Raw genomic sequence first — 23,965 nt, 5'->3', positions numbered from 1 at the left:
GGGGGGAGGGCGCATGAGGAGGAAGAGAGGAGGAGGAAGCCAGGTGCCTCTCCTCCACCACCGGCGATTCCTCAGAATGTAATCGCTAAACTCCGGGCAGTGGTAAATTTGTTCCAGTTGCACTCTTACCGAAACAGACGTAGCAGCTACACTTCGCCGCACGACACGTGAACAGTGCTTCCAGTTTAGCGATCTTGCCGCTAGATTTAGCGACTTTTCTGTTTACTGGCGAATGTTTCTTTTGAGGAACCGGCCAGAAATTGGCACCATTTTAGCGACTTCGAAGTTAGGAAAGTTGATTCCAAAGAAAGTGGTTTTCTAGGAAGCGTCTTATTATACGAGAGCTGCAAGTTAGCATGCCCAAATTGCCTTGTCGGCATGTGGGCTCTGTGACAAGGATGAGGCAACTGTAATCTTCTCATCTGCGGTGCTCACGTCGTACTTGTGCTGCACAGCACGGTGGTCTTAACCGGATTGGAATTGCGCTGAAAAAATACATTAGTTCTTTATTTTTCACAGAACCGACTTTAATGAGATTAAATGCTGCAAGTTCGGCAATTTCACTTGAAATGTTCGATCCGTGAAGATTTGCTAGTGTAGCAGATAATTATTTGCAACTATTTGAAATAAAATGTACGGCGACATTTAGAACGCAGCAGATCCATAATCAGACATATATAGCACATCTATCCTCCTCCTCCGGTCTACCAGCCTGCGAGGTATAGCGGTGTGTGTCGCCCGAGAATTTAGCACTCGCCGATTCAAGTTCCGGTATTAATCTTTCTCCCTTCCCATCTCTCTAAATATCGCAACATTGACTTCCTCTGAAGAGTAGCACACCACTAAGTCAACGAGCCCGCCTACCTTTCTTCGGCTTCTCTCTTTCTTAGGGCAGCCTATGAAGACTTCTGTTGCAGAGCGGCACTAGGTTACAGGGATTCCAACAAAGACAGCGCCGCGCATTTGTGCACCAATCAAAGCAGTGAAAAAGGCACCTGGGGCGTTTCACGCACAATACGTGATGTCTATATCCTGACTGCCATGACGTGTTTCGGGCTACACAATCACTTCCGGTGCATCATGCTCGTGATCAGCTTACTTTTATGTCCACTGCCGCTAACGAAGGGCCTCTCCCAGCGATCTCCTATCACCCTTGCCTTGCGCTAGCTGATTCCAACTTGTGCGTGCGAATTTCCTAACTTCATCACTCCACCAAATTTTTTGCCGTACTCGACAGAGCTTCCGCTCCCTTGGCACCTATTCGGTAACACTAATGGCTCTACGCATTACATGGCGTGCCGAGCTCCTATTTTTCTCTCTCTCTTAATGCCAACTTCCGGCGCATGCAATCCGCAAAAGCATTGCCTTCAAGGTTTGTGTAGGTAATTCAGAAGGAATCGTCCCTAGGGTGTAGGTTTGGACATCACCACTTTACAGCGAGTTCGAAAACGTTTCGTAACCATTTCATCAGTGCCTACGCAATTTGGCGGCCACGTCGGTTCCGAGATAATACTCTCGAACGGTGTGCTGAAGCGTGAAAAAGATCGCATTCTGACGACATGCGCCGCTGTTGTACGGGTGAGAGCGAAAAAAATGGCAGCGCATTCGCCTATGATCGCTGCGGCGTTTCCTTTTTAACGCAAATGGACCTACCTCGTTCTGATACGCGATACCAGAGACCCACCGGCATGGCCGTGAGTTGTGCTTGCCGTCACTCCCCAGCTGCCCATCTCGTACACTGACAAAAACGCAAGAAAGGGGCACGAGAAGAACGACCCCTCCATGGTGGGTGAATGGTAAAGAGCCGGGCTCCAGAATGCGGAAAGAGCAGGCGAGTTGGGCACCCAACCGCAGCAAAATGTTTTTCGTTCGCTATCGTTTCCCTTTTGGTCATCATTTCTACATTTACAAAGACCAATCAGAAAGTCCTCAGCCCTATCTTAGCGAAATAACGTAGATACATGTAATTACAAATATACGCACTATTCTACGTACCTCGCACTATTTTTTTCACTTTGTCCCCACACCGGTTCATACAGTTGTCCCATCGCAGCACTATATTGGAGATGCTCCTGTGCCATGTTGTCGTCAGTCAGCGACGCACGCGGTTTTCCCGGACGCTCATTGTTATGCAAGCCTCCAGGGCCTTTTGTGAACTCAACACCATCGCCTCAAGCTTCTCAAAGCAAGACGTCTTTCCCTGCGTGGGCTGCATTTTCCTGTGGACTTCGATGGGCGTTCGTCTATTGCTCCACGGAGAACGAATGACACTTCGTTGCTCGTACGCCGCGGACTTGTGAAGCACAACCGCCATCTTCAACAATTGACAGCAGCGCCGCGCCGCCGACCTACCGGCACATAAGGCCGCGCCGGTCCAAGAAATGTTCACCTCTGGGAATGGATATGCTTACTTCGCATTTAGAGCCGTAATTCGGCTAGAAATAATAAAGGCAAAGACTTTCTGAATCACCCTCGTATATCTTGAACAGAACGGCTATAATTGCCGATTAGCTTTTCTCAATTTCACCGTCTTTTGGCTTCTTGTGGTTGTAACTAAAGAAGTAGCTCAGTTCGCTTCCAATCTTATGTTCCCAATGGCCACAGGCAAGCAAGCAGGATCCTGGTATTCGCGGAACGTGAACAATTTGACGCGTCCTCAAACCTCGACGGAACTCGTAATCGAAAATCTGCCAGGCATCCTTGCCTAGCATTCATCGCAAAACCGGTCATTTACACCTTCAGCTGTCTCTCGGGACCAAACGCCGTGAGTAAACACGGTCGCTTAGAACTCAGCGGAGAAATCCGACCTGCCGCATCATGGCTGGTCAACAAAAGCCTGAGACGAGAGGATACTGCAGAAACGGGCCTACCGAGACGCCTTGTCACACATACGTACACACAATTATACATGAACGGAAGAGAAGAAAGCAGACCAAGGGGCTGGATGTTTGTTAATAGTGACCATATACAGTCAATAGAAAATGAAGGAAAGCCTAGGCGTCACCTCGGACACCCTGTATAATTCGCCATCAGCAGTTGTCTACCTGGCTTGCTCTGACTCCAATCTACCTCTATGTATCCTTGTTTATCTACAACTCAACCTCACGCATTCAAGAGATTAGAGCATCCCTTCACCTGCACCGACCCCACGGAGATCCAGAGTAGTCCTGACAACCCTCTGCGTGTTTTCTCGAGCATGCGGTTGACACAACCTTCCACGCCAGCCAACCTGGCCTTCCACGCCAGCAAAACGCCGGGCGGGCAACATTTCATAGAATGCGGCACTTTCAGTGACCCAGCGCCTCACGTTCTACGGTGACTGACCGCGTCAGCACACGGGATGTCCGCCAAAGAAGAAAGGCCGAAAGAAACATAACTCGATTAATGTGGCGAATTGAGCATGTTGGTAGGTATTTGAAAATGCGCCAGCGCAAAACAAGCCATGGACGGAGACAAGACGACATCAGCGCTCGTTCTTTCGCCTCCGTCTGCGCCTTCTTGCGCTGCCGTCTTTTCAAGTGTAACTCCCTCTCCTTTTAATGCGAAAGCATTATATGGATCATGAATCGGAAAATCTGGCGACGTCCCTAGAGATGGATGGATACAACTTTATTGTACGTCCGGCAAGGTTTAACGTGACCCGGGCTCAGGTCTCCCACGGGTGAACGTCAAGGCCGCCTCACGGGCTTGCTGGACTGCCCACGTCTGGATGCCGAGGTCCGAGCTGCGCAGAGCAGCGGCCAACCTCGACAACAGGGTATCCGGAGCAACGGCTATGCTTCCTATAACTACATTGCACTCCCATATCATGCGCTTGAGTGTTGCTGGTCCTCCCTCGCACAATTTGCACGTGTCGTCCTGATGTTTATCTGGGAAGATACGTTTCAAATGGAATGGGTTACGGAAGGTGTTTTTCTGGAGCTGTCTCCAGGCGACGGCCTGGAGACAGCTCTGCGCGAGGAGTGTTCGCTATCGTGCGAGAGGCATTGCGCTGCTCGGCGCGGCGGGTAATGTCAGGCGCATCCGGTGCGCCAACTCGTTTAGGTTCGGGAGCCCGTCACATTCCGTGGTGACGTCCGCGGTGTTGGATCTGCCCGCTCTGACCAGAATGACCAGGGCTTCCTCGGAAATTCTACCTTTGGCGTAGTTCTTTACTGCAGTTTGCGCGTCGCTTAGTACGACTTCGCATTCCTGATCTGTGAGGGTCAGCACGATCGCTATTTCCTCCGCTTTTTCCGAGTGTTTGGTGTATACGCTGCATGCGATTCTGATTTTGGAGTTCGCGTCCATGACTACGGCGGCGTACTTATGGTCGTTCAGATATTCGGCTGCGTCGACAAAGCACGCGTTTTTCTCCCTGCTGACTAAACGGTGCAGAGCCTCGTGCCTTCCTTGCCTTCGATGCCTTTCTTTCCGGCTCTTGCCTTTCTTGTGCCTCAGTTGTAATCGGGGCGCACGTTTCTCGGGATGTTTGCCATCGTAACGGTGTGTCTGATTTCGTTGGCAGTTGCATTTTCTGGCCGTGCTGATTGTGGTACGTTATGCCCAGCTTGTTCATAATATGTTCATAATACGACAGGCGCTCAAGCTGCGAGAAGCGTTGTGCTTCGGCTATTTCTTCCAAGGTGTTGTGTATGTTCGGCTGGGCCAGGAGCTCGATGCTCGTCGCTTCCGAGAGGGCCAGGGCTATCTTGTACGTTTTCCTGATGAGCGTATTGATATTGTTCTTTTCCGCGACGTACCAGTTGTGGTGGGCGGCTAGGTAGGCAATGTGCCTGACAACGATGGAGTGGATCAGTCGAATGACGTTTTCTTCCTTCGTGCCCGCGCGTTTGTTGGTTATCCTCTTTGTATGTCTCGTGACGCTGGTTACTCTGCCTTCTACCTTTCTCACGGTTTCGCCGTTAGCTCCGTTGGCTTCAATGATCATTCCGAGGATTTTGACCTTGTTAACTTTGTGGATTGCGTTTCCGTCTTGGTTGTAAAGGCCGACTTCCTTGTACTCCCGGGGTCCCGTGTAGCTCTTTGGTGGCATGCCTCTGCACGTAGGCCGGTGAAGGCTTGCGCGGGGAGCATTTGAGCCCCGTTTCATTGAGATAATCTCACGTAGTCCCTCACGTAATTATATGCCCTTTCCCCCAGGTTCAGATTGGACACTTGTTTTAGGATGGACTCGTCAGCGACGTTTTCGAATGCTTTCTTCAGGTCTAGCCCTAGGATGGCTCTGGTATTTTGTCTTGTCGTCAAAGGTCTGGTTCTTCAGTTGTAGCATGACGTCCTGAGTGGACAGGCGGGATCGGAAGCCTATTATGGTGTGGGGGTAAGCCATGGCACAAAAAAATCACGGGAGCCGCGCACCACCTTGGAGCTGGGTTCCTTGAAGCGCCACCAGATGGCGCTCACCTTCGCGCATCGATGGAAGCAGCGGCGCCAGCCGTATGGGAGAAAAAGAACCAGGAAGCTCGCCTTGGCGCATAGGGTTCGCCGCAGGCGTTTTCCGGTGAAGGTTACGTTTGCATAAGCTGCAGTTGCCAGGAAGTGGCGACTGTGGCCGGTTTAAACAGAGCGCTACGCGTCATGGCACTGGCAGTAGGTGCGGTGATTTCGGTGAGCTCTCTCGTGCGCTCCGATGAAGGAATCGTTGACAACGACTTAGTCAGTAGCTACGCCCGGCTTTTTTGGACGTCCACGCAAGTGCGCGAACGAGGCCGAGGCGTCATCGGAGAGACGTTGAAATGCTTTCGCATTGATCCACGTAAGGATAGTTAAGTGTCCTTGATTTTTCCTATTGACACATGTTTCTACTAACGAAACAATCAATCTATCTGTCATCTATATCCATGTATTTTTGATCCCGATGCATATCTCATGTACCTCGTTCTCTCCATATATAGCTTTCTCTCCAAAACTCCATTTCCATATGCGTCGCTCTGTGTTGCACTCCCTGTATCTGTCTATGTATCGCTTTCTTTCTCTCTGTCTCTATCTGTCGTTATATATAGCCCCCTCTCTGCTGCTCTCTACCTCCCTCCGGCTACCTCGCAAGACGACGCGGTCAACCACGGGCCAACTTTTGACGTCACGTCAGCAGATACCGAAGACGAAGGTACCCGCTCCAGAATCGACGACAAGACAAAAAGAAATAATAAGACGCCGCGCCGGAGAGGTTGCAAGTGGCGCTCTCTTCCGCGCCGCCATCGCGCGCACCGCCGAGCGACAGGACAGGGTTTCCAATTTCCGCACGGAGACGGCGAGGGGACGAGGCCGCCGCCCATCGAGGAGCTGTCGCCAATGCGCGAGGGAAAAAAAAAGAACAGAACGGGAGCACCGATGCGTTCCATGGCCGCAGGAATATGCCCGGCGCTGCTGCGCGCGCACGAGCCGCCAGCGTGCAGCCGCGCCGAGCATATTTCGTCCTTGCGTCGGCACCAAAAGAACGCCCGCGAGAGACCGCGGAACTATATATATATATATATATATATATATATATATATATATATATATACACACAGTCCGAGAGCAGGCGGAGATTGAAAAATGGCGAAGGAAATAAGGAGCCATTCCGTTCGAGAGAGTACTTTTGAGCGCGACGGCAGTGGCCGAGCCCACTGCCAGGAAATGGGATTCGGATGACCAACGAACGCGAACGGTGGAGCGTCGGCGGCTATACGGACGAGAACGCCGGGCGAATTCTAGGGTACGCTGCATCGCGCAAGATTTGCTAGCTTTAGCGTAGGGCTGAGGCGCGCCTGCCGTGGGTGTAACGTATTTCGGGAGTTGCAGATGCGAAAAGCAGTATGCGGCCGGCGCCACCTTCTAAAGCTGCGGTAAAGCAAAACACGTCGGTTGCATTCTGCTCGCCTGCAGGCGTAAATGTACCGCTAGGGACGTAGTAATCACCAACAGACCCTGTATTTGATATCGTTTCATTTATTTTTTTTTTATGTGACACCAACGCGTGTCCTCAAAACACGTGTCTACATGTTGTCTTTCTTTTCTCTCATTATTTAGAGTATGCTGTTCTTTCAGCGATACAGCTATAGTTTTACATGTACGCCTAGTCACAGCCAACTACGTTTCATAGGCTGCTTATGTTGCGGAAAGATGTGCTTGGGAATCGCCAAAAAAAAACACAAGGTGTGCTTGCAGCTCGAAAGATAGTTTGCGACTCCAACCTCGTATCACTCGAGCCATCAAATTCGTATGACGCTGCAGCCACTTCGCCTGTACCATTGTAGTGCGCAACAGTAAGCGCCGGAAAATCGGTGTTGAGTAACGAGCGACCGCCCGCCCGCCGCTTGAAATATTTCGTCTCAAAAGCTACTTAACAAGGACCGTGGGTGGAGGGCGTAGCTTAAAGGCTTCGTAACGTTTACGTCATGTCATTATAGGTCATCGTTAACCTGCTTACCGGGCTGAAATCGAGCACTGAACTAAAGGATTCGTTCCGGCCCTCTCGATCAGTGAAACCACAGAAACGCTGCTTCCACTAAAAGCCACAAGAGATCTCTCGGTTCACTTGGGTCGAGTCAGCTTAAAGGTCAACTGCAACGACATTTTGGACCGCGCAAGAAATTTTGAGAACTAGCGCGGCGCTTGGGCATGACTTCCTCCGAGATGGGGCAGTGACCACGGCACGCTGACAAACTCTGTGGTCATGCTCTGGAACCTTCTCCTTAACCGATAGCTACCTGTTATCGCCTGTTAAAGGTCCTACTTAAAGTTAATTAATAAAAACTTACGCATATTACCAACCTGCCGATCTGCCAAAATTGCTACTCGTCTATACAGCTTTGGACGGAGTTGAATTTCGTTGCAGCTGGCCCTCTAAGTCGATCCCCCGAAGTTGTCGTCACCAGACAAAGCAAAAATAGAAGGGGGTAATGGGGAAAGGAGGCGACGTACCGGTGACTTTGTCCCGGATGAGCTTGCAGGACTCGACCTCTCCGATGGAGGAGAAGAGCGATCGGATCTCCTCCTGCGTCATGGTCTGCGGCAGGTAGTTGACGATCAAGTTGGTCTTGGAGTCCTCGGCCGAGCCCTGCTGTTGCTGCTGCGCCGACGAGCCGTGCAGCGTCCCATTCTGCTGCGAAGACTGCACCGACGGACCGGTGTCCATGCCATTCATTTGGGAAGCTGCAAGTGGATGCACAGAGAGAGAGACCACCGTCAGGAAAAGGTCGATATGTCAGGCAATAGCAACTGATCATCATCATCATCATCATCCTCGGCTGTCAAGTAGTACCGTGTCTCAAAGTTGACCCAACTCGATACCAAAAGATTTCCAAGTATCGTCACTCCTCGGTTCAAACCCGTTCGCGGGCCAGTTGGTTAGAATCCATGATAGAGTGTGTAAGCGCGACTACGTCCTCGCTCTACGTCCTCTTCAGTCGCGCTTATACACTCTATCATGGATCGCCACTCCAACCTGTTCCTCTACAGCTCTCGACTACATTTCATTTCTCTTGGAACGTTGCACAAGTCAGTGACAAACCTTCAATTATTGTTTGTGCAGAGTGCATTACTGGTCGCGGTCCAGCTGGTCGAGATAACGCCAGCCGGAGCACCAATGTCACCTGTGATATCCCAAACCGGGCTGCATGCTCGTAATTTTATCGCTGGACGTCAACATTGACGTTCTTCGTACCACCGGTCGCTTTTGTGATCCATAGCTAACTTTTCAACGCGTAAGCGCACACTCCCGGGCCGATATGTCGAAGCTGGCAGAACTTCGTGATAAGGCGCTACAAAGACTACTTGTTCCACATGTTTATTGGACTTGTGATTACGTCCAAGCTTGTGGTTATCTGTCCGTAACTACGCACTTTGGATGGGACAGGTACCATACTAAGGTTTTCTGTCAATTGCGTGATTTTTCGCTCATATTTCTTGCACGATGCTCCGCCTCAGTTTTCGTTTCTGTAGCTGAGTACGGATACCTTATCTACATAGGCCATTACGCTGCCATGTACGTGTGAAACTGCACGCCTGTGGACTTTTTTTTTTCTCGAATTAATCCCGCTGTGGGGGGACTTATGTACTCATGCCATATACTGCTGTCGTAGACGAAAAGCTATGGCAGCTTTTTAAGACCAGAGACGTATTTTCCTGAATGTATAATATATCAGGGGTCGTGCAGTAGCAATAACCCAGCTTCTTCGAAGAACTAAACCACATCAGCAATGACGGGACTGCTACAAGATGGCGTTCGTAAAACAAAAGAAAAAAAAATAGGCGCCGCCGTCCGGCTCTTACCAGTGACCGCAATCACCGACCACCCTGCACAAAATAGCCCCTCGTATAGCAAGGCACGCAATTCGGCAGATCGAACAGAGTCAGGGGCAGTAACCGCGGATAAGACACGGGACGAGCAAGACCACCGCAAAAAAAAAAAAGAAAAAGAAAGAAATCACCGCGTCTTGCTCATTCACTCAGGGTATACCACCACTGCCGCGAGCCTATGTAACTGCAGCCGCGGAGAAACGAACGCCAAAACCGCAAGACGGCAGTCTGTTCCATTCACCGCGATCTATATTTGACGGCGCTTCCGCGCCGCGATGCTGCTGCTGCTGCTGCTGCCACTGCGCCTTCATTTCCCCAAACAGCCCCGAAGAGAGAGGCCGCGGTAACGGGGGAAAAAAAGAAGGGAAACGGGGATAAGCGAAGGACCGGCTCCAGCCGCGACAATAAAAGAAAAGGCAAGGCGAACAGAGAGAATAGTTGCACCCCCCTCGTCGACCCGGGCGCGTGCGGCGGCCAAGGTCTGGGCTCGGACGCCGGCGGATTACCGCCGCCATCATCATTACCGCCGCAGGCGCAGCCATCACCGAGCTCTCGCTCAAATGGCCAGTGTGGCTACGCGGCCGGCCTGCTTTACGAATGTCGGCGTCGCGCGACGGCAGACAAGACTTTCTATATATATACACCCGTCGGGATTCGCGAAGGCGCCAACCGTTCCTTATACGACAAACGAAGGCATTGCCAGCCGGTGCCAGCGTTCGGCTAATCCTGTAACCGTGGCACTCGCGACGGCGCCACAGTGTAAACGCCCGTTTTGAGGACGCGGCGATTTCGCGCACCGAGGTTTTCTCGGCTGCGATTTCCGCGAGTGCGAAATTCTCAATGCCGCCTTGCAAGCAACGATCGAGGCGGCTGCGATTTCTGCGTTTGCGAGCACCGAGGTGGAAGACTCAATTATTTTTGCCCTCAATCTGGCTAGGTGAAAGTTTCTTTTTTCTTCGCTTTTGTAGCTTGACCAGAGCACACACACCTCTTTTGGAATTCATGTGCGTTCGATTAGCGATGATTTTCAATAACCGCGGTACAGAAGCAGCGGCAAACATGGAACAGCAGAGGCCGACAAGCGCAGCGACTTTTCCGCTGGCATTACTCTTGCCCATTTTGCTTGCCTCAGGAACACGTCTAATGGCATCTTCGGCAGGTCGTTACTGAGCACTGTAGAGCGCTCTCGCGAGCGGCGTTGTCTTCGGCTGGTTTAGAGGCGTCATGCGTTCGGCTGAACCTTCTCGATCTTTCGCCTCCATCTTCGAGCACTCAGAGGCGCTCCGAGCCCTGTCGTCGGAGCACTCGTCGAGATTGAAGCGTTTCCCGCAACGTCTTCACAACGCAGCGTCGCTGCCGTTGGCGACGGTCCGCCGTAACCTTGGCAATCTAGGCCACTACATGCGGGCGTCTCGGCGAACGCTCGTCCCACCGGCGCGTCCGCCGGAGCTTTGGATAGGCGAAACATCGGACGTCGGCAGTGGTCACGTGGTTTCGCATCTACCATTTCCTCCTCCGAGAGCGAGTCGCACGTTCGGCTTGCGAGCTGGTCCTCAACCTATGAGTTCGGGGAACGCTGGATCTGCCCGACTGTGCTTCGGGGGATGGAGGCGACCAGTTAAAGACACCACAAATAATTTTGCTCGGACCAAGTACCCATTGGGTGCCCTTTCACCATCAGGCTTCCAAGGTATTTCGCCAAAGAGCGAAACTACGTTAAGATATTGTTTGCAGTTATTCAATATCCCTGCTAAGGATCATCCCCAGCATTCTCACTGCGAGTTTGGGGAACCCCAACCGCAAGCATTGAAAAGAACATACAAAGCTATGTTATATGGCGTCTCGCGCTGCCACAAGAGGGCGGCACAGGCAAGACTACATTAATTTTCTAGGAAGCAATTTTCCTAATCTTCCGCCGCCTGTACACATTTAGTAGTTTGACACCACATTGGTAAAACCATATAACGAGCACAGATTCGCCAACATTACGTAACATTCCGTAAGGGTTTCATTGTTAATGTCATTGTTAGGCGAGAATATGACGTACGCTGTACCAAGTGAACTGCTGTACAAAGTAATATGGCGCTGTACCACGTGACGTAAGTCGTTCTGACAACGAGTGTTCAAGATGATCCAAAGGCTGCTCATACAAAAGCATTCGAAAACTAAATACAGAAACTCGCCGATGCCTCCTTGTCACAGCGTCCTCGGCGCTATGGTTGTGTGGCGCCCTCTATGTATGCTGCGCTGACTCCCATGAGTGCTAGCACGTGGCAGCGGCTTCGAAATTGCGCGCGCCGACGTAAGACCGACATAGCTCTCGCAAGTGAGAAGTGGATAGAGACGAAGGAGAAAAAACAAGTGCAACCATCAAGATTGCTGTTCCTTGACTAATCGGTACATAAGGACCCCTCATTTCGAAAGCATTTCTAACCTTCACTGTCACTTCCGTGTCTTCTGAAGTGGGCGGGAACACAAGTTGTTCTTTGAACTAGCCTTCTGCGCCGCAGGCGACTGCACTGAAGGAATCCAGACGACTGCAGCGAAGCCAAACTGAAGGCTCAGGGGAAACGCACTTGCGGGGCTGCGTTTTATAATCGGGTTTTTTGTTTTTTTACTCCCTTTTTTTGTCATCCTCGGCGCCTTTTTTCAGTGGCCTAGCCCTACGAAGCTCCGTCGCTATCACCTTGACTGGACAATCCGCCTGCCGAACGGTATGAAAGAAACAGAACTCGATATACAGAATCCCTACAACACACTCCTTCGAGAGGTCGTGACGCCGGAATCTCTTTCTTTTTCTTTTTCGTTTCCCTTTTTCATTGTCGCGCAGCAGCCATTTAATAGTGATTATAGAACGTTGCTGATACAAACTGCCCTCGCTCACACCTTTGGTACGGCGCCGCTCTGACCATTCCAAACAGAGAAGCCACCACAGTGGGTGCTTATATCTTCTAATAACAGTGCTGAACTTGCAGCAAAAAAAAAAAAAAAAAGCACAAAGGATATTAGATGCGCAATACGAGCGCTTTAACACGGAAAGAAGGACACAGGACGAGCGGGACAGCGTTTATGCTTCGCCCTCACTGTCATTTAGGCACGGAAAGGTAAGCGCTGCAAGTAAAACGCGCGTCGAATCTGTACGCGCGTACCCATGCGCAGACAGCGCGGGTCCACGAGGCATCGAAAGCTCCCGCAACATTCGCGCGTTCACGTCTCGGTTCACTTGCCTCGACGCATAAAGAGAATACGCCACCAATTAGGTGAACTATTGCTGGGCATGGCGATACCAACACACCGTCTCAGACGTCCTGTGGAGGTTCGCGAAACTTGTAGCAGCTGCGTTCGCAGCAAGACATATCGCGGTGTCCTTTTTCGTGACATCGTTTTTCAGTTGTGTCAAATTTACTGAAGAAGGTATACTTAAATATAATCAAGATTATTATACGGCTGTTAACAGGTTGTTTTATTTACTTATTTATTTATTTATTTATTTATTTATTTACTTACACGAAGACTTGCCTCAAGGCGTATTGGTTCGTGTGTATTAATTCTGTGCTGCGAGACCAGTGTTCTGTATCAATTCGAGCAGCGTTTTGTGGCATTAGAAACGGAAATTGTCAATGACACAAATCAAAATCGAAGTGACCTAAAAGAACGTATTATTATATCGCTGTTTACATAACACGTTGCTTTGGATACCTTTATTCTTAGTCGTTTTCTTTCGAAAATGTTCGTGAGCAGACATTCGCGGTAGTCTCACGCACGGGGCTGCGCGAGAAGGTGTGAGCACGAGAGTTGACTGCGAAACACGCGGACTGGAACATTTTGAAGGCCAACCAACTTGCGCAGATTCTACAGCGTCGCACGTTAAGTACGAAAGAGTACAGGGGAAAACGCTGAAAACCAAATACCAAGAGTGATCAGAACGAGTAGCCAGTGTCGCTTGCTCCGAACTTGATCTCCGTAACATGCGAAACGCTTGGATGCTTCGTGTTACCTTTAACCATATCCTTAACACATCAGGCGATACCGCGGTAGGACAGGTGCCTGCGAATACCCATTTTACGTTCATTCGGCACGCGCTTATACACAACGGTAAACTTCTGACGGTCACTAAATCCGCGGACCAAATTTTTCAGCAAGCACTTCTCCAACGGCAAGACGACCATCGTTCTACAAACGGACGAGAAACAGCAGACACTATGAAAGCAGCCAACAAAAAAGCGTCCACACAAATTACTATTTCCGATACGTCCATAGTGACTGCCGCGAGCATCTGGTCCCTCTATCGTTCCTTTCATGCGATACCAACAGAAGCCCCAGCAGAATTATGGTTATCACTGCGACACAACCGCCGCTAGCGGCGTCTCCGGTGCAAAGGACCGCCGCTTCATACTCTACTGAAACTATACAGAGACAGTTTCGCCAACGAGTCGCCGCTCGTACTCACGTTGGGCAACATTCCACGCTAAAGTTCGCGTAGGCATTTCCGAAGCCAGCGACGGAAGAAAACGGGGAGTTTGGTTCGCCTCCGACGACCACAGCTTCGCGTGCGGAGGCGACGCGTGCACGTGCAGCAGGAACATGGCGTCTCCAAGTCATCCGCGCCGTCCGCGCCGAAGAACGCGTCTGCTACTGTCGTCTGTCTGCGGGCTCGCAACGGCCTCTAGAGCAACTGATTCGGCCGCGTCCGCATTCTCGAAGTCGATTTCATCGCAAGAACAGCCCTCATACCAACATATGTTGTATACACACTTCTAACTGTAGACTCATTTATTCGCGATGCTTTTATACGGCGAGTATAAGGGAAGCGTTGTAGGTCCGGTAGTACTGATTAGCCGGCGGCAACGTTACTAGGCGCGGTATCCTAAATGAGGGAACGTACCGCCCTGAGACGCTCCTTAACGCCCTGGAAAAAAAAATGAATGATCGCCTTTCGCGTTCATTTAGGATGCGTGCCAGCGGTATTACAACCAAGGGTAAATATTATGGCAAGTGACCAAGTGTCGAACTTGTCGAACTTCCTTTGTAACGTCTCTGCACGCGAACAAGCTTTACCAATAGCAACGAAACAGGCGTCAGTTCGCCTGCTTCTTCGCACACACAATGAGTTCCCGCACCCAACCAATGTGCATTTTCCATCGTTTCATGTCGACACTTTAGCGTGCTTTTGAGCAAATTGTAGATCATCCTGAAAAATTCCAGATCCAGCTTTATCTTGCTTAGGACGTGCTACATAAATGTCTGTAGCGAAAGCATTGTATGCCCCACTACATGAAAATTTCTCATAGTTAGCGGCGTGACTAATGATGATATTATAGATGGCCGACTCCGCGGAGAGTAAAAACACGTCACAAAACGCTCGGATCAACGCCAAGTTTTTCATGGAGGTTCCTGTAAACCAATTAAATTAATGGCTCTGAAATGAAAATTAGGCAAATTTAGGACTGGTTCGGTATTGCACCTTTCACGTGTGCGTCACTGCACACGTGAAAGCGCAGCCAATGGGGAGGACGCGGCGCCACGTCATTAGTGCGCAAAATTAGTATAAAATGAGTGTATAAAATCAGTGTAAAAAATAAGCGTATAACAACAGTCATCGTTAAAATAAATAAAGCAGTAAGGTCGAACTGAACGGCGCTGAGTGGTCCTTCAAAAAAACCCTTCGCGGGCAAGCGGGCGCGTTGACACGCTCGGCGAGTTTTGATTTGGCCTTCACCGAGACGCACTTGGAACGCAGGCGAGACTTCGCGCGGACAACGAACGCGCGGAGAAAAACATTTCTCCGGAGGTTCCAGAATGCTTCCGCATTCTTGCACGTAAGCAGTCTTGAACGTGTCTGGAATACAAAAAGTGTCAATGTCTCATTGACACTTTGCTCTTGATGTTTGAGCAGCATAATAATTATTAATAACTAATTATGTAATTATGTAATTAGGCGAAACAATAAATGGGCCGACTTGCTGGAAGCGACCGGAAGAAACATTAGCTTGGTCCTGTTCACGCCGCGTGACACTCGCACATTTTTTTTTTATTTTGTACAAATTACGCGGGACGCCTGCTATGCTGCTGGAACACCAACTACTATTAGTTAACGCTACTTGTTAATGTTATTAGGCACGTAGGTGCTGCGAGCACATGCAGGCTTCTGTCCCACCATGCGCTCGACGAGATTACACATACACGCTGATGAATATTTTGCCTAGATGTATTTTTTATAACATGCGATGGCGCTGCGGTCAGCGTCACGTGAAGCATTGGTCGCGCCGCGAAGTGTAAGCACGCGAATGCCAGGAGTGCGGTTGGAAGGTCCGCAGAATTGACATCGCAGTAACTGCACTCCTGCTGCAACGTCGTCTGCCCACTCCTGGTACACGTCTGCGTGTCCTTCTGCTGCAGAAACGCTGCCAGCGATCACCGTCTCTGTGTGAGCTCTCGCTGAACTCGCCAGGCTGCTAGAGAGTGACGTCACGAAGACGCGGCGCACGCCTCTGCCGTCAAATTGCGAGCGGGCAAAAAAAAAAAAAAAAATTCTCGGAGAACTCCAGTGGCTTCGATTGTTGAAGCCCTATGCCATTGTCGAGCCTAACAGAGGAGTTGAGCCGAGGGAAGACGGCGCTGAAAACCTGGTCATTCTGCACGAATCACTCGAGCACAAACTGCCTTGTCTCATACTGGGTGTTCAGGCTTCCTCAAACGGCTTGGAATCGGATAACCTGCAAAATTTGGTCAGCAAAACAAGTCTGGCGTGTAGCTTTCCACGCATACACAGTAACTGTTTGCGAAGAGCTGCGCTGATCCACTGCCTTGTTCCTTGTTTCTCTCTGTTGTTCTTTTATTATATTTTTTTTATTTTACTGTTATTTCATTTGGGTGAGGACCCTAAGACTCGCGCAACAAAATCCGATTTAACAAAATCCGGTACTTATCTAACAGCTTTGTGCGTTGAAAACCACGAAGTTACAAAATCAATTATGCGTCTCGTTCGAGTTCAACTACTAACGAGAAATGTGCGTAAATTCGGAATATACAGGACACGCCTAGTCGCTGTTCACGTGAAAGAAGACCTGCTGACCTGCTAGGCTGACCTAGCCTGCTAGGCTGACTGTCCTGCTAGGCTTCCCCTCTCTCACGCAGGGTCTGATGACCCGTTCCATGGGCTAGCTATCTATGACAGAATAAATATGCTTACGTAGGCAAAACTCAGATCATCACGAACTTTTTTTTCTTCTGAAGAATTTATTCTTTTGCATGAACAGCTGGCAGTACTGCTCTCTGAGGGACTTGCATATGGGCATTCATCGGTTGTTACCCACTCTAGCGACGGCTCCTGATGGAGCCGGTAGTATATTTGTTAAATAAATGTCTAAGCAAGTTCTCCAGGCATTTTTGACTCAACCAAGCTGTCGACTGAAAGAAAGAAATTTCCCGGGTCGCATCGACTTTAGTAAATCAAGGTTTAACTGTACTCCTCTAACCACCTAACTTGTGCAGGTATACAGGAGAGGGAGTAACAAGGTTTCACCGCACTCCCGTTACCTTGTCATCACTTTTTAGCTCGCGCTATGTGGAGGCAATCGCCTCTTTGGCGGAGAGCTGCGCATTGGCTCTGAATCCGGAAAACGGTCCCAAACTGGAATTTGCGTGGTCGTAGGGGTAGCACACCAGAAAAGTTGGGGAGTGAACGAAAGCATTCGTCGCCAGCCCCGATCACGTGCACGTGCGCATGTACGAGGCGCCAGAGCGCGGATTCTCAACTTCCGCGTTCCGCGCCCTCCGCTTCACGCGACACGTGCTCATCATTCACTGAGGGAGAGGGAGAAAACGAACCAGAAAGTGCGCACCGAACAAGAAGGAAACAAAAAACAGACTAACATACGAGCCCATGGGGCAGAAAGCTTCGAAGACACCGCGAGCAGGTCGCGGGGTTGAGTATTTGCAGAAGGATCGCCGAGCGCGCAAGAAAAAGCGAGGAAGGGTTCCCTTGGGAGTCGTGCTCGTCACTGGGTAAATAAGCAGACGAAAATTGCGAGAGAGCGCCAAAGCAGATGACGGGAGCGCTTTAGCAGACGACGCTTGGCAGCCGGCTCCCTGGAGGCAGAACCGTTCAACTCTGCGGCAGTCACGAAATGCCCCACGTTTCAAAACCTCTGGGCAATGGAGCGAATGCTACAACGGCGGAGCTCCTGCACGTGTGTTACTATGTCAAGTAGCGTTACGGTGCTTTCGGCATTCAGGAGCTGATACTCGGAATTAGCGTAGCTTCCCTGTGCGATGGTTTCGCATTTGGCCGAAACGCGGAAGAGAAAAAGGGGAAAAAGAAAAAGTTCTAATTTGACACCGAGTGGCGTATTTGAAGTTCGCGTTTTCAATTCCCCATACCAAGATAACACGAACAAGATTTAGCAAGTATACCGTGAGAGCGCTAACAATTGCGTGTGCTTTGCATCCGCGGGCTCTTTCTTTTTTTTCTTTCTTTTTTTTTTGCCACAAGAAGAAGTGCGCGACTATAACTGGCGCATAGCATGGAGGTCTGGCCATACACGCGGACTCTCCAAACAACAAAGCTAATTATAAAATGCCAGTTTCTCCGGTGCAACAATATTAAGCATACGCACGAATTGTGACCGAAGCCAACTGAACGTGGCTAAGCAGAACTTCCTTATCTGGCTAGTTGGGTGATACCTAAAGCTCGCCTTCGTGTTAACGTTACAAGATTACTCTTTGCAGTCAGATTAACTGCATTTAAAATCGGCATAACTTCTTTCTTTTACATAAAGCTCAATAGCGTCAGCAAAGCTTTTTTAAATCGCCGAAGATTTATTTGGCTCTTCGTCGACTTCGCGATCGCTCTTTGTTCTTGTAGACACCTGTTGAAGTTTCTCATTGGCTGAGACACGTGGAAAGGGAGATAGGACGTGAGGGCAGAGTCGCGAAGTGAGTGAAGTGTTTAAAAGTTTAAAACGTAGCTTTAGGTGCCCTCTTCGACTGTGGTTTTGTTCCTTAGCACATCCTGTCATTGTGATCGGCATACGCATTAAATAATCTACCCGAACTGACTAACTTATTTGCTTATTTATCTATTTATTTATTTATTTACTTATTTAATTATTTATTAGTCTTTCAAAGATTATGTACAGGATACAAACGCCTTAAAAAGCAGACGCCAGAGGCTGGTAGTGGGTCCATTAATTAATTACTAGTCAGAAGCCGGCTACCTCGAAAGGGATACAATGCCAACAAGGACGCAAACATTAGCAACAACGTTCTACATTAACGACTCTAAATAATAATGAAAAAGAACAGCACAATAACCAAGCGCAGCAAAGAAAGAAGTATTCTAATAGAGAGTGGCAAACAGAAAAAGAAATAGTAATATCATGATAATAAAGCTAAGCTCATGTAGGAGTCCTTTATTAAAAACTTAAGATTGCGGGATGTTTTCACACACAGCCTGTTACGTATCAACACTACAAAGGGGTTCATTAGACGTTTGCAACGACGCAAACCACCACCCATCAATTAGCGCCTATCCAGACGTCAACGCACCGTTGACACCGACTGCTGACGGGTCCACAAAAGACCACTACCACTGCTTGAGGGCCTGAACTAATGATGAAAAGGCCAGCATCAAATGCTACCGAAGAACGAAGACAACCTTGGATTCGCAGGTTGCTATCCTGCCACACATTCCCTACCATCGGGCTTCGGAGGCGGGTTCTCGAGTAATGCCATCTCGATCATGTTATCTCTAATGTCCGGTTTTGAAAAACGGCAACGGAATGAAGGCATACCTGTCGTAAGTTCAACCCCATGATTCAATGCACTAGGCTAAGTGATAGTCTGTGAATGCGAAATACTGGATACGTAACACACTGGGACAAAATACGTTAAAATCTGAGGGAATATACGCTTCACTTTCGAATGCACACCATTGCTTTAGAGTATGGAAAACTTACATGCCTGGTTACATAATCATGTCAATACAAATCGGTTTACACAGGAGAGGGGTAATTCGAGATCGCAGGGAGAGACCTTCGTACTGCAGTGGACATAATATAGGCTGATGATGATGACGATGATAACCCAGCTTTGTATACAGCTGCAGCAAAGATAATTTCCAAAAGAAAACCCCGAAAAGCGACTATCAAGCGGCCCTTGCCGCATCTCTCTTATTTTCGTAATCGCCTCCTTTTTTTTTGTGCTGTGTGTGTGTTTCTGCATGTTCGGTAGCCTTCGTTATTTTTGCGAGAAATGCATTTCGACTCAACTGGCAAAAGCTGCCTCTAGAGGACAACAAATACCCAAGTATTTCACACTCGCTACTGAAAAAAAAAGAAACATGGCCGCAAAAATAAACCTCCCGCAGCACTGACGGCCCAAGGCCAGGTTCACGGCACGCAGAAAAACTGCCGGCCACGGAAAAGTGAAAAAAAAGAATGCGATAAAAACAAAAAAAAATGTATTTTCAAATCTTTTCGCGGTAGTTTACACTGAAGCACGCGCCCGGATCGCTCTCCCGCTACATCGGACCGCAGTTGTTGTTACTTCTGTTGCAGGGGGCGCACGCAATATCGCTAACAGTAAAAAAACAAACGAAGAACGAGCAAAAATGGATGCATGGAGTTTTTCACAGAGCAAAGCATACACAAGCCTTGGCACGGCTCGAGCCAGACGCGTTTGCGAAACCTAGCATGAAAGTAGGTCAGCTGGAGCTCCTGCCCTCCCTTTCTTTTTTTTTTTTTTTTTAGCCGCCAATAACCAAACATATTTTTAAAAATGCTCGTAAAACGCTGTACAAGTGAACGTGAACTACGAGCGCGCAACACGTATACCCCGGGAACTACGCAACTGGGCAGACCTGCCGCGAGAAAACGAAATAAAAAAAGAACATTCGTCGGTGACCATCTCGAGCGGCAACGCCCGACTAACCGCCGAGTACGGAGTTCAAAAAGAAACAGACCAAAAAGAAAGAAAGAAGAAAAAAATATCGACGCCAACTTCAACGCATGACGTCCAAGTGTAGGCGGAGAGCAGATGACAGGGACGCACGTAACTTCTGAAGCATCGACAGCCATGACAGTAGAAGCCTAACAAAAAGAATGGCAGAAAGAAATAGGAGAAAAAGAAACGCGGGGCATATCCTGCTCTCTCCAAAAAAAAAAGAAAAAAGAAAAGAAACTTAAAACACGACAGCAAGATGTTTTACGGAGGCGTGGGGTGGGGGGAGCGCCAGGAAACGAACATAGTAAAACTATTTTTCTCTTTAATCTTAAATGTTTTTTTTTTTCACGAGTTTCAAATTTCCGCGAAATTTTCTTCTTTTACGGTCCTTTTTCGTTGTCCCTTCCTTTTCTTGCCCACATTTCTAGGTGTGCCACTACTGATTCTTTCTTTATTGGCTTCTTTGCATTCCGCGCCACTTCCCTCGTTTCTTTTTTATGTATTTACATCTTTCCTAGCTACATTTCTAGTTACGCTATATTTTTTTTTTCTTCTTCTTCTCCTCCGCTTCTCCGGTGGCAGCCTCGGCACACGCCGGGGCTTCGTTGGCCGAAAGGGGTCCCGAAATAGCGCCCTACACGCCGCGGCTGGCGGAGCGTGCCGAACGCCAGCGAAACCGACCAAGCGCGGAGACGAACGGAGTTCTTTCGCGGCTCGATGAGGAGAAGACGGCACTCGAATCCCCCCCCCCCCACCCTCTGCCACCGCCCTTCTCCCATTTTCCACTCTCTACGACCAATCATCCCACCTCGGCGGTCGCGTGGCGCGAACGGTTACAAACCGATGCTCTCGGGCTTCCGGAAAGACGCAGCGCGCAGTCATCGAGCACTGGACATCGCGCCGGCGGTGACCGTGTATGCGCTCCGAATACTTGATCGCGGGCACTCGCACGAAAGTTCCGACTGCCCATGGTAATTCGATTAGAATTCTTAGCCTATTTCAGCCGCCACCACCGCCACCACCACGCACGTGTCCGTCTGTCTCTCTGTATCTGTCTGTCTGCGTCAGTTTGTATGTGCGTGCGTCCGTCTGCCTGTCCGTCCTTTTTAAGCCGCAATTACATGTTGAAGAGTCACCTAAAACGTATCCGGTGCTGAAGGATTGAAACCCGCGTAACGCGGTTTTTCTCGAGCACAGCGGTCCCACGCTCTAGCGCTGCGCGACAAAATTGGGCGGGCGGCGAGGCAATAATTCTCAGCGCAAGCACGCACCGGCGCGCCGCCAATGCGATCTCGGAGGCCATGCAAAGTGAGGGGTACTTGGCGGGCGCACCACTAGATGGCGCGCACGCAGTGTGTCCAGAAGCATGGCGACAAAAGCTGAGCATGGTGGCAACTGCCATCACCCCGTTTCATAGGGGACGCTCGTATTTTCCATGCATCCATCCATCCAGAAAGAAAGCGCCAGTAAGGAGGGTGTCTCCAGCGCACAGATCATGCACGAGTCGTTTTCGGCGGTGGCAATGTATACGACGTGTCACTGCATTGCCTCGGCGCTAATTGTTTTTCACGTCGACATCGTTAGAAGTGCTTCTGCAGCGTTTATCTTATTTATTTTTTTGCTTACGTGAAGGTTCTCAACCTCGAAAGCTTTAAAAAAAACATACTGGAGAGCACCCGAGAATTATATGCAGTTTATTAAAATGGCTTCTATACGAGCCAGTTTTGTTTCACTGTTTTCCAGGAGGTGTTTGCACAGCAAGTGCCCGTATAGGAGCGCAACAACGCGACGTTCTAGCACCTGCTTCGCATCCCTGGGTGCTCTGCCGTGCTGCTACATCGCGCCGCGCAGCAAGTACCAGCATCACGACGTCCCTCCGAACACGATGCGCAGTTTCGCGGGACGTTATAGTTGCCGAAATCCCGCGTTTATCTTACGGCCTTGTTGACGCGAAAGTGAACCGGCTTGAACACAAAAGTGCTGCTTTATCCAACGCAGCAGCTGCCGATTGCAAAACACAAACTACACAAAAGAGACTCTCGGTTTAGATAAAGCAAAACTGCTCGCGTAGCCAAAATTAACGGCGCTCTTTTCATAGGGACAATTCGGAACACTACTTAAATCGGCGTACGCTCACATCCGCCTTCGTTGATCGAGGTACTTCAAAGCAGGGATATTCAGTGCCGGCGCACTTTAAAGCAGGCAGTTCGGTCCTCTGCCATGCAAACCGAAAGAGATCACAGGCAGACGAGGCAAAGTTAAATCTACGAACCAGGGACGACTGTGACTGAGAGAAAGAGAAATAAAAGCCAGCACTACGCGCTTCGGTGATGAAGCGCCGCAGAGCAGCCGAAAAAGCAGCGGCACTTTTAATCGCCTGCCGCGGGGAATTCCCTTTCAATGGAGCAGGCGGCGCCGCGAGCTCAAACAGACGCGACAGATGCGAAGCGTGCGAAATGTGGAGACTCAACGGGCGGAGGGAAAAAGAAAAGAAAGAAGGAACATGGACGAAGCAAACGCGAATGCAAACAGGTTCTCGCCCGGTGAGCACGCGCCTATAACTGTCCGCTCATAGCGGCATACATTGCGCGGCTCTTTGTAAATGCTCACTTGTTTTTTTTTTTTTTTCCCATTTTCCCTCTACATTCTCCTCGCGTATTCCGGACACGAAACCGTTGCCCCTTCGCAGCGTGCGCTATCCGTCGACGAGCAGCAGCCTCGTTGTGAGAGCGCCCGGAGTAATCGTCGCACGAACAAATCTCTAAAACTAAGGAAACAGCCAGAAAAAACAAGGAAAACATAAAATGGCTGTTCATAGCCAGAACCATATCGCCAGAGAAAAACTAACTAACGAAAAACGGCGATACCCGTTGAGATAACAGGCACGACAACGTTTACACAAGGTGGTCAGCATGCGCGAGTGGGCATCGCGAGATAAGGTCCAGAGGAAGCGTGTCGACTGAGACCGACAGTGCGTGAACGCAACGGCCTCAGATAACGAAAAGTCCAAGAAGCTCGGCGCTGTTGACGCCATTTCGGATGGCTGGGAAACAAATTTAAATAGCAGAAACGGTAATATACTTTTTTTTTTCGTTGGCAAAAATAAACTTTCCCTTTCATTTATACGAAGAGTAACTGACGACCCCATGTGCATGCCTGTCAACCTGTGAACTCGACATTTGCTATTTCCCAAAACTATTGAACGAGAACAGAGGGGAAAGCACGAGTTTAAGTTTTACCCTGAGCACACATTTGTTTTGCGTGTGTGTAGGATAAATATTGACGCACTTTAGTGACACTGATTTATTTACCTACAGGACATTTTACGCAAGCAGCAACAAAGTTCGAACAGCCCAACTGTGAAGCAATAAAGTGCGAATTTTTTAGCCACCTTACGCTTGCCAAATTCGTCTGCTCCGGGTACTGGATTGAACAAACTTGCTAAAAGAAGATATACGCTGTGATGTCCTTTCATCGAAGTATCCATGGGTGCAGTCGGAGACCGACGAGCGAACCTGTTTGGCTAACAAAACTCATTTTTTTGTGAAGTCAGACAGAGCATTAGTAAGATCCTAGAACGAGCCCAATTCCTATACTTTGCCATGTCAGCAAAACTAGAGTGACATTGAAGTGTTTAGAGTGATAGGGCATTAATTCATAACGCTATTCGTTGTCATTTCACGGAATTTTGACGGGATAATTAGTAGATGAAGGAATCGAACGCCGAAGTTAAATTTTG

The 23,965-nt window shown here is 49.3% G+C and overlaps 1 protein-coding gene across 6 annotated transcripts in view; it reads right to left on the bottom strand.

Annotated features, from left to right (window-relative positions):
• Positions 1 to 23,965, bottom strand: part of fne (ELAV like RNA binding protein found in neurons) — a 204,415-nt gene that overhangs the window by 91,363 nt on the left and 89,087 nt on the right. For 5 of the 6 annotated variants that reach the window (XM_075673267.1, XM_075673268.1, XM_075673264.1 and 2 more), the window contains exon 2: positions 7,906 to 8,136. In XM_075673267.1, coding sequence (XP_075529382.1) covers positions 7,906 to 8,136 — 231 coding nt within the window. Of the gene's footprint in view, positions 1 to 7,905; positions 8,137 to 13,732; positions 13,924 to 23,965 lie in introns of those variants that run through there. The other variant, XM_075673266.1, reaches the window with a different exon arrangement.

The sequence above is a fragment of the Dermacentor variabilis genome, chromosome 10 (assembly GCF_050947875.1).
Source record: "Dermacentor variabilis isolate Ectoservices chromosome 10, ASM5094787v1, whole genome shotgun sequence".
NCBI lineage: Eukaryota > Metazoa > Arthropoda > Arachnida > Ixodida > Ixodidae > Dermacentor > Dermacentor variabilis.
Note: the sequence above shows the minus strand (reverse complement) of the source record. Positions and strands in the feature narration are given on the sequence as shown.